This window comes from Symphalangus syndactylus, chromosome 5 (assembly GCF_028878055.3).
Source record: "Symphalangus syndactylus isolate Jambi chromosome 5, NHGRI_mSymSyn1-v2.1_pri, whole genome shotgun sequence".
In the NCBI taxonomy this organism is placed as follows: Eukaryota; Metazoa; Chordata; class Mammalia; order Primates; family Hylobatidae; genus Symphalangus; species Symphalangus syndactylus.
Genome location: NC_072427.2, coordinates 19,904,775 through 19,919,653, shown reverse-complemented (window position 1 = coordinate 19,919,653; position 14,879 = coordinate 19,904,775). Strand labels below are relative to the sequence as shown.

The 14,879-nt window shown below is 40.0% G+C and overlaps 1 protein-coding gene across 1 annotated transcript in view; it reads left to right on the top strand.

Annotated features, from left to right (window-relative positions):
- AGBL1 (AGBL carboxypeptidase 1) overlaps positions 1 to 14,879 on the top strand; it is an 829,700-nt gene that overhangs the window by 440,772 nt on the left and 374,049 nt on the right. The window contains exon 19 of the mRNA XM_055277333.2: positions 946 to 1,075. Within this exon, the coding sequence (XP_055133308.2) occupies positions 946 to 1,075 (130 nt within the window). The remainder of the gene's footprint in view (positions 1 to 945; positions 1,076 to 14,879) is intronic.

Sequence of the window (14,879 nt, the reverse complement as noted above, 5' to 3'; positions counted from 1 at the left end):
GGTGCTAGAGGTGTTGGAGATGCTGTGCTGATCCTCCCAATCTGTGGCACTTAGCTCATTGACTCTACTGAGTAAATAATACCTTAGCAGGACTACTGGGAATGTGTCCTGTGCAGGGCCTGCCCTTGGTAATCTCTGGTGGTTGTGGGTTTTTAGGATCACTCTGCCTGACAACTCAGCATCTCATTTTCCTCACTGTGAGTGGCAGTCAATCCTTTCACTACCAGCCGGGTCACTTTTGTAAAGCAACTTGGTACTTTTGAATATGAACATCATCATTCCCCAAATGAGGGAATGTATGATTTTGAGCTCATTATTGCTTTAATATGCCATGATGATATATTTGAAAAAGGCACTCTGATTCTCTTGGTAAATGTCAAGCAGTGCAATAGAAGACAGAGAATAAGGGTTAGAAGCAAATAAATCTGGGGGGAAAGCCTAGCTCCTTCTTATGACCTAGATCTCCAGCCATTCAATCATTTATAAGCCTCAGTCTCTTCATTGGGGTGTTCTAATGTCTACCTTGCAGAGTTATTGAACCAGCTGGAAATATCATATGTAACACACCAAGTGTGATAGATTGAATGCAACTTAATTATCTGTAGAACTGAAGAACGCATAGCCTAGAGAAATTTATTAAATGTATTCCCCATGGCTGTATATAATGGGGAACTACATTTTCCAACTTTGTCTTAAAACTCTGATAATCCAATAGCAAGTCAAATATGGTTTCTAGTTCGTTTGGGGGATATGAATAATTATGATACTTTGGAGCTTAAAGGACAGATCTACAGCTTTCTGGACATCTGAAATTGATGCCAATTGGGCAGAAATCAGAGGAAAGTTTTGAATTCATTAGTCTAATTGTTTATCTTGTGAAGCTTTATTTTCTCAAGTTATTTTCTTCTGAATGTGTATTTATTTGCTTATTGTTTGTTCCTGTAGCCACAGATGCTCGCTGAGCGGGGAAGATTTGAACAGACAATGGCTTTCTCCCAGTGCTCATCTGCAGCCAACCATTTACCATGCCAAAGGCCTCCTCTACCACCTGAGCAGCATTGGCCGAAGTCCCGTGGTGAGTCACTTCCTTCTGCCTCCACCTTCCTGGCTGCTTCCTTCTACCTTCCAGGAAGCAGATTATATTCTGCCAAGGCGAGAATAGACAATGACCAAAAACCTATGTATGACAAGATAGAATGGAGGATGCATGGTGCATTGACTTCCTGGGCTGCCGTACCAAACTGCCACAACTGGGTAGCTTTGTGTAATGCAAGAGAAACTTATCTCACATTTCTGGAGGCGTGAGTCTGGAATCAGGGTGTTGGCAGGATCACGCTGCTCACTCTGATGGCTCTGAGGAAGAATCCTTCTTTGTTCCAGCTTCTGGTGGTTGCTAGCAATCTTTAGCATTCCTGGGCTTGTGGCAGCATAATCTAATCTTTGCCTCTGTCTTCACAAGGCCATCTTCCCTCTGTGTCCAAGTTGCCCTCTTCTAATAAGGACATCAGTCATTGTATTAGGGCTTATTCTAATTAAGTGTGGCCTCATCATAGTTGTATTATACCTGCAAAGACCCTGTTTCCAAATAAGGTCACATTCACAAGTACCAGGGATTAGAACTCTAATACATCTTTTGGGGGGACACAATTGACCCCACAACAAAGGCAAACCCCCAGTGTAGTAGTCATTGGTAAAAACTGGGCAAAAAAATTATATTTCATTCCATATCCTGAGTCTTCATTTTTCTGGTATTTCAGTTGTTGCATAAGAAAAAAAATGTATATGCCTATTAAATAGTGTTTGGAACAATATCCTCTAGGTGTTTATGTTCAACTAGCACTTACTATATTCCAAATTTTATTCTGGCGCTGTCCTAGGGATTTTTATATCTAGGCTGTTTTCCCAAGCCTCTAGTGCTATACAATTGATTAAAAAAAGACTGTTTGAAACCAGAGGGCTTGGCTCAAGATAATAAAGAGAAAATGGCAGCCAAGTAACCATATGAAAATGCTCATTTATTAACTACAAACTGTGAACATACCTGTCTACAAACATGTAGAGGGACATACGTCCAAATTTAGAGTCCCTACCGAACCTAACAAACTTAAAATGGAGTGAAGAAGCTCACATACTGGCCAAATCAATTAATCATCTCTACCTTTAGCCACTTTTTGAACATCTACTATGTGACAAAAAGGTGGCACATTCAATGAATATTTATTTTTAAAATGGATGAATATATAATGTAGAATCTTATTTAAATCTCAAAAGAGATGAACAAGTAAACTGATTTCAATGAGATCACCCAGAGGTGTATGGCAGAGTGGGAATTCAGTTCTGATATGTTTTTCTACCCTGCAACATAGCCTCTCTTCATTACTTGCTGTTGAAAGCATGTGTTGGGGAGCCCCATGACTATCCGCAGGCTCAGTGTTTCCCTAGAAGGACTCACAGGACTCAGAATGGCAGTTATATTCATAATTACAGTGTATTACCTTCAGAGGACACAGATTAAAATCAGAAAAGGTAAAAGGCATTCATGGCAGAGTACAGGAGAGACAAGGTACAAATTTCCAGGTATCCTTGCCCAGTAGAGATATATGGACAGTGCTTGACTCTCCAGCAACAATATGGGTTGCCAATCAGGAAACCTCACTTAGCTCTGGTGTCCAGGGTTTTTACTGGGGGGTCAGTTATGCAGCCATCAAATATTCTACATGGCTGATCTTAGTTACTCAGTCTCCCATCTCTCCAGAGGTCAAATTGATATCTTATGGTCCTGGAGCCCCACCATAAGTCACATTGTTAGCATCAACCATCTGGCATGGCCCAAGTCCCAAGGTAAAGAAAGATCTGTTATCCAGCAGAATATTCCAAGAGTGTGAAGTTTATTTCCTAGGAGTCATTCAAGGGACAGATCTTATTTCAGAGTGTGCAGAATTTGAACCCTCTAGGCTTGCTGAGTCAATCTTTTTTTGCTTAGAGAGCAAAGTGAATTCTTTTCTCTTAAGAATCCTCATTCTGGAAGTCCTAGCCAGAGCAATCAGGCAAGAGAAAGAAATAAAGGGCATCCAAATTGGAAAATAGGAAATCAAATTATTTCTGTTTGTTAATGATATGATCATATACCTAGGAAACCCAAAAGACTCCCTCAATAGACTCTTACATTTGATAACTGAATTCAGTAAAGTCTCGGGTTACAAAATCAATGTACACAAATCAATAGCACTGCTGTATGCCAATAACAACCAGCTGAGAATAAAATCAAGAACTCGGTTTTATTAACAATAGCTACAAAAAAAATACCCAGGAATATATTTAACAAAGAAGGTAAAAAATCACTATAGCAAGAACCACAAAACACTGATGAAAGAAATCAGAGATGACACAGACAAATGGAAAAATATCCCATGCTCATAGATAGGAAGAATCAGTATTTTGAAAATCACCGTATTGCCCAAAGCGATCTACAGATTTAATGCAATTCCTATCAAAATACTAACATCATTTTTCACAGAATTAGAAAAAACAATCCTAAAATTTATATGGAACCAAAAAATAGCTGAAACCTTAGCAAAAAGAATAATCTGAAGGCATCACATTACTGGATTTCAAGTTATACTACCAGTCTATAGTTACCAAATCAGTATGGCACTGGTATAAAAGTAGGCACATGGACCAATGGAACAGAATAGAGAACCCAGAGATAAAGCCCACCACCTACAATTAACTAATCTTTGACCAAGTAGAAAAAATATATATTCAGTAAATGATGCTGGGAAAATTGGATAGCCGCATGTATAAGAATGAAGTTGGATCCCTATCTCTCACCATATACAAAAATTAATTCAAGATGAATTAAAGACTTAAATCTAAGATCTGAGTCTGTAAAAATTCTCAAAGAAAACCTAAGAAAAACTCTTCTGGATATAGGCATAGGCAAATAATTTATGGTGAAGACTCCAAAAGCAAATACAACAGAAACAAAAATAAATAAATGGGACCTAATTAAACTAAGTACCTTTTGCATGACAAAAGAAATAACAGAGTAAACAGACAACCTACAGAATGGGAGAAAATATTTACAAACTATACATCTGATAAAAGACTAATATCCAAAATCTACAAGGATCTCAAACAAATCAGCAAGACAAAAAAGAAATAATGTTATTAAAATGTGGTCAAATAACGTGAACAGATATTTCTCAAAAGAAGTTACATAAGTGACCAAGAACCGTGAGAAAATGCTCAACATCACTAATTATCAGGGATATGTAAATTAAAACTGCAGTGAGATACCACCTTACCCCAGTAAGAATGGCCATTTTTAAAAGATCAAAAAACAACAGATGTAGGCATGGATGCAGTGAAAAGGGAATGCTTATACACTGCCAATGGGAATGTAAATTAGTACAACCTCTATGAAAAACAGTATGGTGATTTCTCAAAGAACTAAAAGGAGATCTACTGTTTGATCCAGCAATCCTACTACTGGGTATCTACCCAAAGGAATAAAAAAGTTATTATATTAAAAAGATACCTGCACATATGTGTTTATTACAGCATAATTCATAATTGCACAAAGATATAGAATCAACCTAAGTCCCCATCAACTGATGAGTGGATAAAGAAAATGTGGCATATATAAATATGCACACACATATGTGTGTGTCTGTGTATATATATATATATATGTATATATATACATATACACACAGTATATGTATATAGTATATATATAAATACACAGTATATATATTTATATATATATTTATACACAGACGCACATATACATATACCATGGAATACTACTCAAACATAAAAAAGAATGAATTAATACTTTTTGCAGCAACTTGAATGGAACCAGCGGCCATTATCCTACGTGAAGTAACCCAGGAATGAAATATCACATGTTCTCATTAAGTGGGATAAGCTACGGGTATGCAAAGGCATACAGACTGGTATAATGGACACTGGAGAAACAGAAGGGGGTTGGTGGGAGTGGGGTGAAATGAAAAATTACCTATTGGGTACAATGTACACTATTCAGGTGATAGGTACACTTAAAGGGGACTTTACCACTATAGAATTCATCCATGTAACCAAAAACTACTAAAGCTATTGAAATTACAAAGTTAAAAACAAGAATACCGGTTCTACACTGCTGAAAATGTACAATCTTTTCATTCTGACCTTCTCCCTCCTCCAATCTTAGAAGGCGCCATAATCTCTGCAGTCTACCCTCTGGAAGCAAGCACATGGCCTGCACAGCAGGTCAAAATTTGAAAAAAAGTATGTTTCTCTGAGTAGAAAGCTTTAGCTTCTAAGAGGAGAGACAGAGAGTGGGACTTAAAAGGAAGAACTCCCTATATAATACACATTTAAACACGCACACATTCAATCCACAGCAAAACAGAATTCCTCTCTGCTCTGACAACCTCTAATTGAAGAGCAGAACATTTATTTTAAAGCATGACAGGTGAAAGCCTTGTTTAAAAATATAAATAAACATTAATTAGCTATAAACATGACAGCCACAGACATGTTTCCTGCTGGGACCATCTGAGAGGTGGGTGAGAAACAGCTGAGCACTAAATGCTGTTCACAGTGTTACAAAGCTCTCTAATGGGCTCAACATCACCTTTTAGTTACCTAGGAGGCTATATTTAATGAGTCTCCTGCTGGCAGCAGAAGCGCTGCCACTCACTCAGCACTCAGGCCTGTCCTGTACTGGGAAGATTTCCACTGCGATGAGATTAACTGTGACTCTGCCCAACTTCTGGCTCTTATGAAAATGTTTTCTGAAGCACTGGGAAGCCACTTTATGGTGGCTAGGAAGTTCCACCTGTTCTAGATACTATTCAGTCATTTGCCTATTGGTGAGTGGATTAATATGAACTCCTAGGACCAAAAAGAATGTGGTGCTGTGAGAAAAAGCAGTACTGTGAGAGTGTTGAGCATTGCTAAATACCAGACAAGTCATTCGGTTTATAGTGAATATGGCAATATTCACATATTGTGTAATTCCTCCACTCATCCATATATCTGTCCATCCACTCACCTAGCCATCCGTCATCCATTCATCCATCCATCCATCCATTTGTGTCAGGGATACAAAGAAAATTTTTTATCTAAGATTGTCCTTTTCTTTGAGGAACCCACATTTTATTTTGGTAGAAAGTAGAGTCAGGTCTACAAGGAAAGCGGAGTGGTAGAAAATAGTAAGCACTGTAACAAAGGCCCATGTGAGCTTTGATAGGAGCATAGATGAAGGGTTGAGGCGTTTTCTCTCAGGGTTATGGAAAAGCCAGAGATTAGAAGTACCATTTGAGCTGGACTTGCATGAAGAAGAGTTTCCCTTGGATTTTATTCTAGTAAGGCTGAGAAATATTCTTTCCTCAAAGACTCTGTAGGCCTATGATCTCTTGGGTCTTCTGTCTTGTGAAACTGAAAGTCCGGGAGTTTTCTATGCTTGGGGTTACTACACAGGGCAAAGGAAAAGAAGCTTCTCATTTGATGGGTCACAGAGATTCATTTGATATCACACAGACCTTCTCGTGACTCCATTGCCATTTTCTTTAACCCAGGTTTTCTGTCTTTTTTGTTTGTTAGAGAGTCCAGATGTTAGATACAGAAGCCCAGACACAGTAAAGTTTGATATATTTATACACTGGAATATTATTCAGTAACCAAAACCAAAACCAAACCAAAAAAATGAACTATGATATAGTCAATAACATGGGTGAATCTCATAAACATTATATTGAGTGAAAGACGCTAGACACTAAAGACTACATACTCTATACTCTATGCGTCTGTTTATGTAAAGTATAAGATCAGTAAAAGTAATTTATGAGGACATAAATTGAACAGTGTTTGCCTCTGAGGAAGAGCATTGAATAATAGGGGCCAGGAGGGAACTTTATAGGTTAGCGGAGATGTTCAATGTCATGATCAGAGTCGGTTACACAAAACCTCATTGAACTATATATTCAGGATCTGTGTTTTTCACTCTAGGTACACATTTATCTAAATACAGAAAATTAAAATTAAAGCAAAGTCACAGAGATTTAAAATGCAATGAGGAGACAAATGGGGGCTCCCCTAAATGAAGCTGACTAGCATACAGGCATGTGAGTCAAGGAAAACAGTTTCCCCAGGAAAGAGCAGAAAGGTTGTAGAAGAAGGTCTGTTTAGAAGTCAGAAAGATCCAGCCAGAGAGGCGGCCTATAAGCAGAGAAGCCCAAATAAGTGGACAAGCTCTACAACCAGCTAGCAGAAGGCATTGAGCCAGTTCCCCTTTGTGGAGCTCCCTCAAAAAGTGAAGAGGCTCATGGCCAAGGGGGCAGATGAGGACAGTCGGGGACATCCTTGGGAGTGGAAGAAAGCTCTTAGGCTACTACAACAAGCTCCTGGGGAGCCAGGTGGACAGCCTCTTCTGAGCTGCCATGTTGCAGCTGGCCTGGCCCCTGTGCTGTTCAAGTAATTGGGGCTTTGGAAATAGGCATGGGATCGATTCCTATCCTCTTGGCTCTCACTATGTGAGTGCACTTTGGTAAAGGGATTTTAGTCCTCTTTGAAGAGCGCATCGATTTCTGTTTATAACTCACACAAACTGAGCTGCCTTCTGCCAGAGGACAGGGTGGGCATATTGTAGTTTTGTCTTTCTCTGGGGCCCAATGGAATAGAATTTTTAGCTACTTAAATGATTTTTCTGGTTTTATTTTGTCCCTCTGGCATATGTTTTGGGTTAATCAGCTTCTTTTAAAAGAAGCACAAAAGGAGATGAAAAAAAGGATGGCATATTCCTTTCTATAACCCTTGTCGCCAAGGGCCTCAAGATATTTTATGCACATGAATTGTTTTATTTCCACTTTATTCCTTAGCAGTAGCAGAAAAATAAGTGTTATTCTTGCTTATTTTCATAACTCATGTTAAGATACCACGTCTAGAATTTCCCTTTTTTTATATTTGAAGATATGGTAGGAGAAGAACAAACACTCCTGTTCCGTAGTCAGGAAGGACAGAATACCCATAAAGGTCCTGAATTAAAAATATTCCAGTTTGCTTCCATATTCTTTTATTTCGAATTGTTCCCATGCTATCAGAATGAAGGTTAAACATACCAGAAACCAAGTTTTGTGTATATTTTTACTGACACAAAAAAACTACATTTAATTGAATTGCTTCAGTTTCTTGATAAATTTTAGTGAAAAGCAAAGGGCATTTTTTTTCTTGCACTCAACAGTGTCTTCAATGTAATTTCTGTGTAACGCAAGAGCTGAAAATCTGGGATATTCTTTTTTGTGTGTTTGTTTTTTTGAGATGGAGTCTCGATCTGTCACCAGGCTGGAGTGCAGCGGTGCGATCTCAGTTCACTGCAACTTCTGCCTCCCGGGTTCAAGCAATTCTCCTGCTTCAGCTTCCTGAGTAGCTGGGACTACAGGCGCATGCCACCGCACTCGGATAATTTTTGTATTTTTAGTAGAAATGGGGTTTCACCATGTTGGCTAGGATGGTCTCTATCTCTTGACCTCATGATCCTCCCGCCTCGGCCTCCCAAAGTGCTGGGATTACAGGCGTGAGCCATTGTGCCTGGCCAAAAATCTGGGATATTCTTAGAGGGCGGATAAGTAAGAATTTTCAAAGAAGTCTAAACAAATTTCTTGTGTTTTATTTGTTGTGGAATGGAATGAAATGAGGAGATGGAGGGGAAGGGAAAATAGGAGGGTAACCGCTTGGATCACGTTCCTCTTCAGCCTTTGTGAAGGTCCCTCTGCCCAGAGCTAATGGAAACAGGGGAAAGCAAGAAATACATGGAAACAGGGCCAGAGGGACTAATTTTGCCATAAGGCTGCTCTCCATGAAGGCCAGAAGTGAAAACAGATGCTTCCAATGAAGACACGGAAGAGACTTGTGCATGTCTGAGGAAAACGAATCTGGTAAACACAGCAAGGTAGCAATGATCATGGCCAAGGGCACTGGGCATAGGGCTTAAAGTTCTCATCCCAGACAGTGAGGGTTGCCCAGAGCAAAGCACAGTCCATCCTTGGGGGCTAAGGCAATCAACAGTTCTCAGTTAGGAAAGCAACTCAGAAACAGAGGCAAAAACCAAGGCAAACCTCTTTACAGGGACTGAGTAGGCATGGTGATAGGTCAGTATTCAGTCCCCAGCCTACCCCAAGGGTTTAGCCAGACAACGTAGAAGCCCTTTTATAGGTCAAAAAGACTAATCTGAATCCCACATTATGGGGAAGACAGAGGTCCCAATAACCATCTGCTCTGATTGGGCTTGGTACACCAAATAGATTAATGCTTCTACCTCGAGAACTTCAGTACCTGCAACTGAGCGAGACAGATGGCAAAGGCCTCTCAGGCTGATAGGTTGCAGGGATTGTGTAGAAAGGTGACATCCAGGCTACTGCTTCTCTCCCTTCAATGTCTGAAACTGGAGAAAGGGAACAGATTTAACTCCTGAGGAATCTGCCAGGAACTCACTGCATAAGTGCCTTCTCAGGGCCTTAGGCTTACCACTCATGGAGGGAGGGCTGGCCAGAGATGGAGAGTGGAAAAACACAAGACCACTCGCTTTCAAATACGCTAATTGAGAGTTTTGTTATGTTGTTCTTCATCACTCGTCCATCAAATGTTTTAAAATATCGTGTTTGGAAAACTTTTAGAACCATGCTGATTAGAGTTTGAGAGATCACACATCACTTTCTAATGGGTAGCCATAGGCAAGTTGCTTAACCTCCTTTAACTTTAGGAGAAATTGAACCTCATCTCTATATTTGGATAACATCCTCCTTTAGGACTTCTTATACTGATTATAGAGGAGTGTAAAATCTCAGCATGGTGACCGACACATATCTGGCATTGAAATAAATAATAGACGTTAAAATCATTACTTACTAGAAGGGCATTAGATACAAAACAAAGCCACATATTAGATTATATGTTTTTGGGTTGATTTACGGGAGCTCTTTCATTGTAATTGAAATATTTTGGAAAGAAGAACATTATAATACATGATACTGAGTGAGATGGCCAAAAACCTCCTCCAGCATAAAGGGTCCCACTGTGGGCAGTCTCATGAGCAGTTGGTCATTGATACATTCTGTTGAGTTTAATGTGAAATTTTTCTCCCCAAAGTGGCCATTGGAGGGGGCCAAGACTGATCTGTAAGTAAAGGCTGCTTTTCTAAGGCCGTGTTGAAACTTTGGCCCATGATGACCCAATTTAAGTGAAAGTCTGAGTCTCTCACTTTGGGAAAGAAAACAGAGCATAAAATCCCCTTTCAGGTGGTTTTAGGAATAAATTCTGCATGTGCCTACTGTGGTTAACCTCAGCTAGGACTGGATGTTGCTGATGACTCAGATGAAGCACTTACTAAGGAGAGAGTATGGCTATCAATAAAAAGTCTAGGAAATGTGGTCTTGCAAATTGGCCTCTTGGAAGGTAGCTGAACATGTCACCAAGATCATTTCCCTCATAGAGATGTTAACTCCATTTAGGAACTTGGGCTGAATGCCATCTGCACAATATGTGCAAAAGCTGGAACCTCCAGGGCTTTAGTGAGCCTCGGTTAGTTTAATTGTACACATTGCTGTTTGGGGTTTCCATCATATTCTTGAATATATCTCCTCTAGGCTTCAGCCTTGCCTTCATTTTCCTGTGGCAACGGTATAAATAATGCAAATGTCTTGATACTGGGAAGCAGGAATGAGACCCAGATGTCAGAATGGAAAACACAGCAGTTTACATTGGCAAAGCAGAGCGGTAAACACAATCAGGAATAGGTGAGCCCTGGGGAAAAGGGGAACGGCTAAGGGAGAAGTGTTTGAGAGGGACAGGATAACCTCTTGAACAAGGGGGACCTATTAACTTGCAGAGGAACCAGAATAGGACCAAGGAGGAAGGAGATGAGGAAGGCAAGTGAGGAGCATGGCAATCTGGTCCTCATCAGCTTCTTTGCTGAGCAAGAAATCATGGAACTCATGTTTGCATGAACTAAATTAACCTTGCAGTTTAGCTCAGACAAGAATGCATTGGAAAAGGTCCTAGGAAGATGCACAATCCTATCCATACCATATACTTTCCTGATGAAGAAACTGAGACACAGAGAGGGGAATTGGTTTAGTCAAAGGCCAAAAGTTCAAAACTAAACACTCCAGCTCAAAGGAAACTAGATGAAACTACACACGGTCTTCAATTCTGCATTTCTTCCTATGTTCCTTGCGTTTGCAGAAAGGCACAATCATTGCCTATTTACTTAATCTGGAAATCGAGGAGTTATTCCTGACCTCCTCCTTTCTTAGCCTCTAAATCCATTGTCTCCAACTCCTGCAGATTTTACTTCTTTACTCTCACACAACTTATTTTCTTTATATACTTATGTCTGGTGCCTTAAGCTAGGCCCTTCTCATCTCACTTGCCTAGTCTCAGTCCCTCCCGTCTTAACACTTCTGTTCTTCTGTTCCAATGATCTGATCATCTTGCTCCTTCTTGCTTAAATAGTTTAAAGGCTCCTTCACCACCTTCAAGAAAATGTCTCAGCATCCTAGAATGAGGTACAAGTGCATTAACGATCTGCCCACTGACCACTTCTATAGATACCTAATTTATTCTCCTTTCACTCTACCCTCTTATTCCAAATTATAATACCTCACATCCACAGATCCTTCTCGCTCTTTCATCATTTGCTTGGATAGCTCTCACTCAGTAAGGTTCATCTTATGAATAACCTCCCTTGAGAATCCCAGAAGCACCACATAGCACACTTCCAAGGTGCTGCTCCGTTGGAGTGCAATGTGAATGCTGCCCCCTGGAAGTGTGCAACTGTTCTTATTGGGTTCCCAGAGAACACTGCTTATCTCTACTTCAGCTCTTCTCTCATGGTAATACAATGACCTATTGGCTTGTGGTATAATATCAACAAATCAGCTCCTGGACGGGGTAATATAGAAATGAAAAGTGTTTTAAAACATTGCCTCTGGGTTAGGGCAAACTAGGGCTCCAATATTTATTCACATAATAACAATACAAACTTGGGCAAGTTACTTATTTTATCTGGAATTCAGTGTTCTGGGCCACAAAATGGGCATAATAATATCACCTACTTCATCATGGGATAATCTAGATTAAATTTTTAGCATGCTATTAGAGTCTTCAATAAATTAATTATAGTTGCTATTATTATTGTTACGGAAAGCAGTGCTGTGTTATATTAAAATTTTAACTTCTCCTATTACATAGCAGGTACCCAGTAAATATTTTTTGAATCAATTGATTAATAACAAGATAGGGCTATTGAGGCAGGGAGCGGTGGCTAATGCCTGTAATCCTAGCACTTTGGGAGGACAAGGCAGGCAGATTACCTGAGCTCAGGAGTTTGAGACCAGCCTGAGCAACATGGCAAAATGCCGTCTCTACTAAAAATACAAAAAGTTAGCTGAGTGTGGCGGCAGGCACCTGTAGTCCCGGCTACTTGGAAGGCTGAGCCATGAGAATCACTTGAATCTGGGATGCGGAGGTTGCAGTAAGCTGAGATTGGGCCATTGCACTCCAGTCTGAGTGAGACTCTGTCTTAAAATAGGGCTATTGATTAACCTGTAAATATTGTATTGGGAACAGTTTCTGCTTACCTGTTAAAGAATTTTGCTGAAAAGAAATATAAGTATTAAATCTTACAGTAGAAAAGAAAAAGCTTCCTCAACTTAAATAACTTGATAATTGCCTTGTAATTGCGCCCTGCAATTTGGAGAAACACATGTTTCTTAAATTAACAGCATTTATTTTTAGGGATATCATTTGAGCAACAATGATATCTTTCTCCTTCACTCCGAATCTTCCGTGGCTACTAGAACTCACAAGGCTTAACCATGTTTATTCCTGCAGGTGAATAGCTCTATAATTTGTCGTTTACTTCCTTCTTCAGAGTCTATAAGGATCAGGGAAGGAAGAAAAGCTATTTTCTCCAATTGAATTTAGCGTTTAAGGAGTGCCTATCACCAGGGAGGCATAGCTTGTGGCTTTATTGAGAAATCTGTTGCTAAGACACAGTTTTAATTTGTTTGCACACTTTTCATAAAAATGGTGTTTATTCACAGAGAGAAACTGAGATGTAAGAGGTAAAAGTTGGTGGAAAATTAGTGATAGTAGAGGACTAAACCTCAAACAATTACTTTATTTGTTCCTTTAGACTAAAGGCTTTGAAAGTAAGGTCCTGGGACTGGGGCATGAGCGTCACCCGGAAACTTGCTAGAAATGCAAATTCTTGGGCTCAACCCAGACCTACTTGAATCACAGAATTGCCAGGGTGTGGCTCAGCAGTCTGCTTTAACAAGATCTCCAGGTTATTCTGATGCTTACTAATATTTGAGACCCATCCTGGGCAACAGAGGGATATCCTGTCTCTACAAAAATATTTTAAAAATTAGCCAGGTATGGTGTCGCTTGCCTGTAGTCCTAGCTACTTGGGAGGCTGAAGCAGGAGGACAACTTGAGCCCAGGATCTAGAAGGTTGCAGTGAGCCATGATTGCACCACTGCACTCTCAGCCTGGGTGAAAGAGTGAGACTATGTCTCACAAAAAAAAAAAAGAAAAAAAAAAGAGAGAGAGAGAGAGACAGAGAGACCCACTGCTCTAAAGTCTAGAATAGGACATCATGCAAATCATTCAAGCCTCACATATCAGTAGCAATAGTAATTGAGGAGACTAGCTTTCCCCTGCTGGAAAATTCTATAATAACATCACCTGGAACAGATGCCTCTAGAGAGGGAGCCCATTTTTTTCAAGACCCACAACAACTACCTCATGTTGCCTCCTGATCTCCTAACTAGAATCAAATATCAGCATGATCGTAGAAGATAAGTACATGCTGTTACCCAAAAAGAAATAGCTTGCACACAAAAGAATTACAAGATTTGATAATATATATCATTAGAAACCTGGGCAACATGTGTAGGAGTATTCTAATAAGAGCAGAAATTCACCAGATTTGGCTGACTTCATTGACATGAGTATACAATCTACAGATTCTAAATTTAATGTGTTAGCTTGCACAGCTGGAAGTGGATCTAACAGCTTAATTGGGTGGTTGAATGAATGTTGTGCTCAACAATAGTCTACATTTAGTAAGGTCAAGATTCCAGAGCTTTGCTGGCATAATGTAGGGGAGAGTATGCAAAGTCTCTAGGAGATAGAAATGTATACTGAGTTTATCCTGTTTACGAGAGGGCTCAGAAGACACTCCCTGCATGAAGCAATGAGAAATACATTGGTGTCTTCATTCTTGACAAACTCTGTAGTTGTTCTCCTTTGAAGGCCAGGTTTGTAGGGGATACCATCATTGAGATTCTTTTCTTTTTTTGAGACAGAGTTTTGTTCTTTTTGCCCAGGCTGGAGTGCAATGGCACGATCTCGGCTCACTGCAACCTCCATCTCCCAGGTTCAAGCGATTCTCCTGCCTCAGCCTCCTGAGTAGCTGGGATTACAGGCGCATGCCACCATGCCTGGCCAATTTTTTGTATTTTTAGTAGAGACAGGGTTTCACCATGTTGGCCTGGCTGGTCTCGAACTCCTGACCTCAGGTGATCTACCTGGCTCGGCCTCCCAAAGTGCTGGTATTTACAGGAGTGAGCCACTGCGCCTGGTGAGATGGGGTCTTTGATTTCATGGAGATTATGCAATCCTAGAGTACAGAGGCCAAGTGGTAGCACTTAACCACCAAAGACAGGAGGGACACATCGACTGTCTTATCTCTCTTTAGGCCAGATAATTCTTCTCGTTCTGATGTCTACTTTATCTGATAATTAATATAGCTACTCTAGCATTCTTTTGTTTTGTATTTGCATAGTGTATTTTACATCCTTTTACTT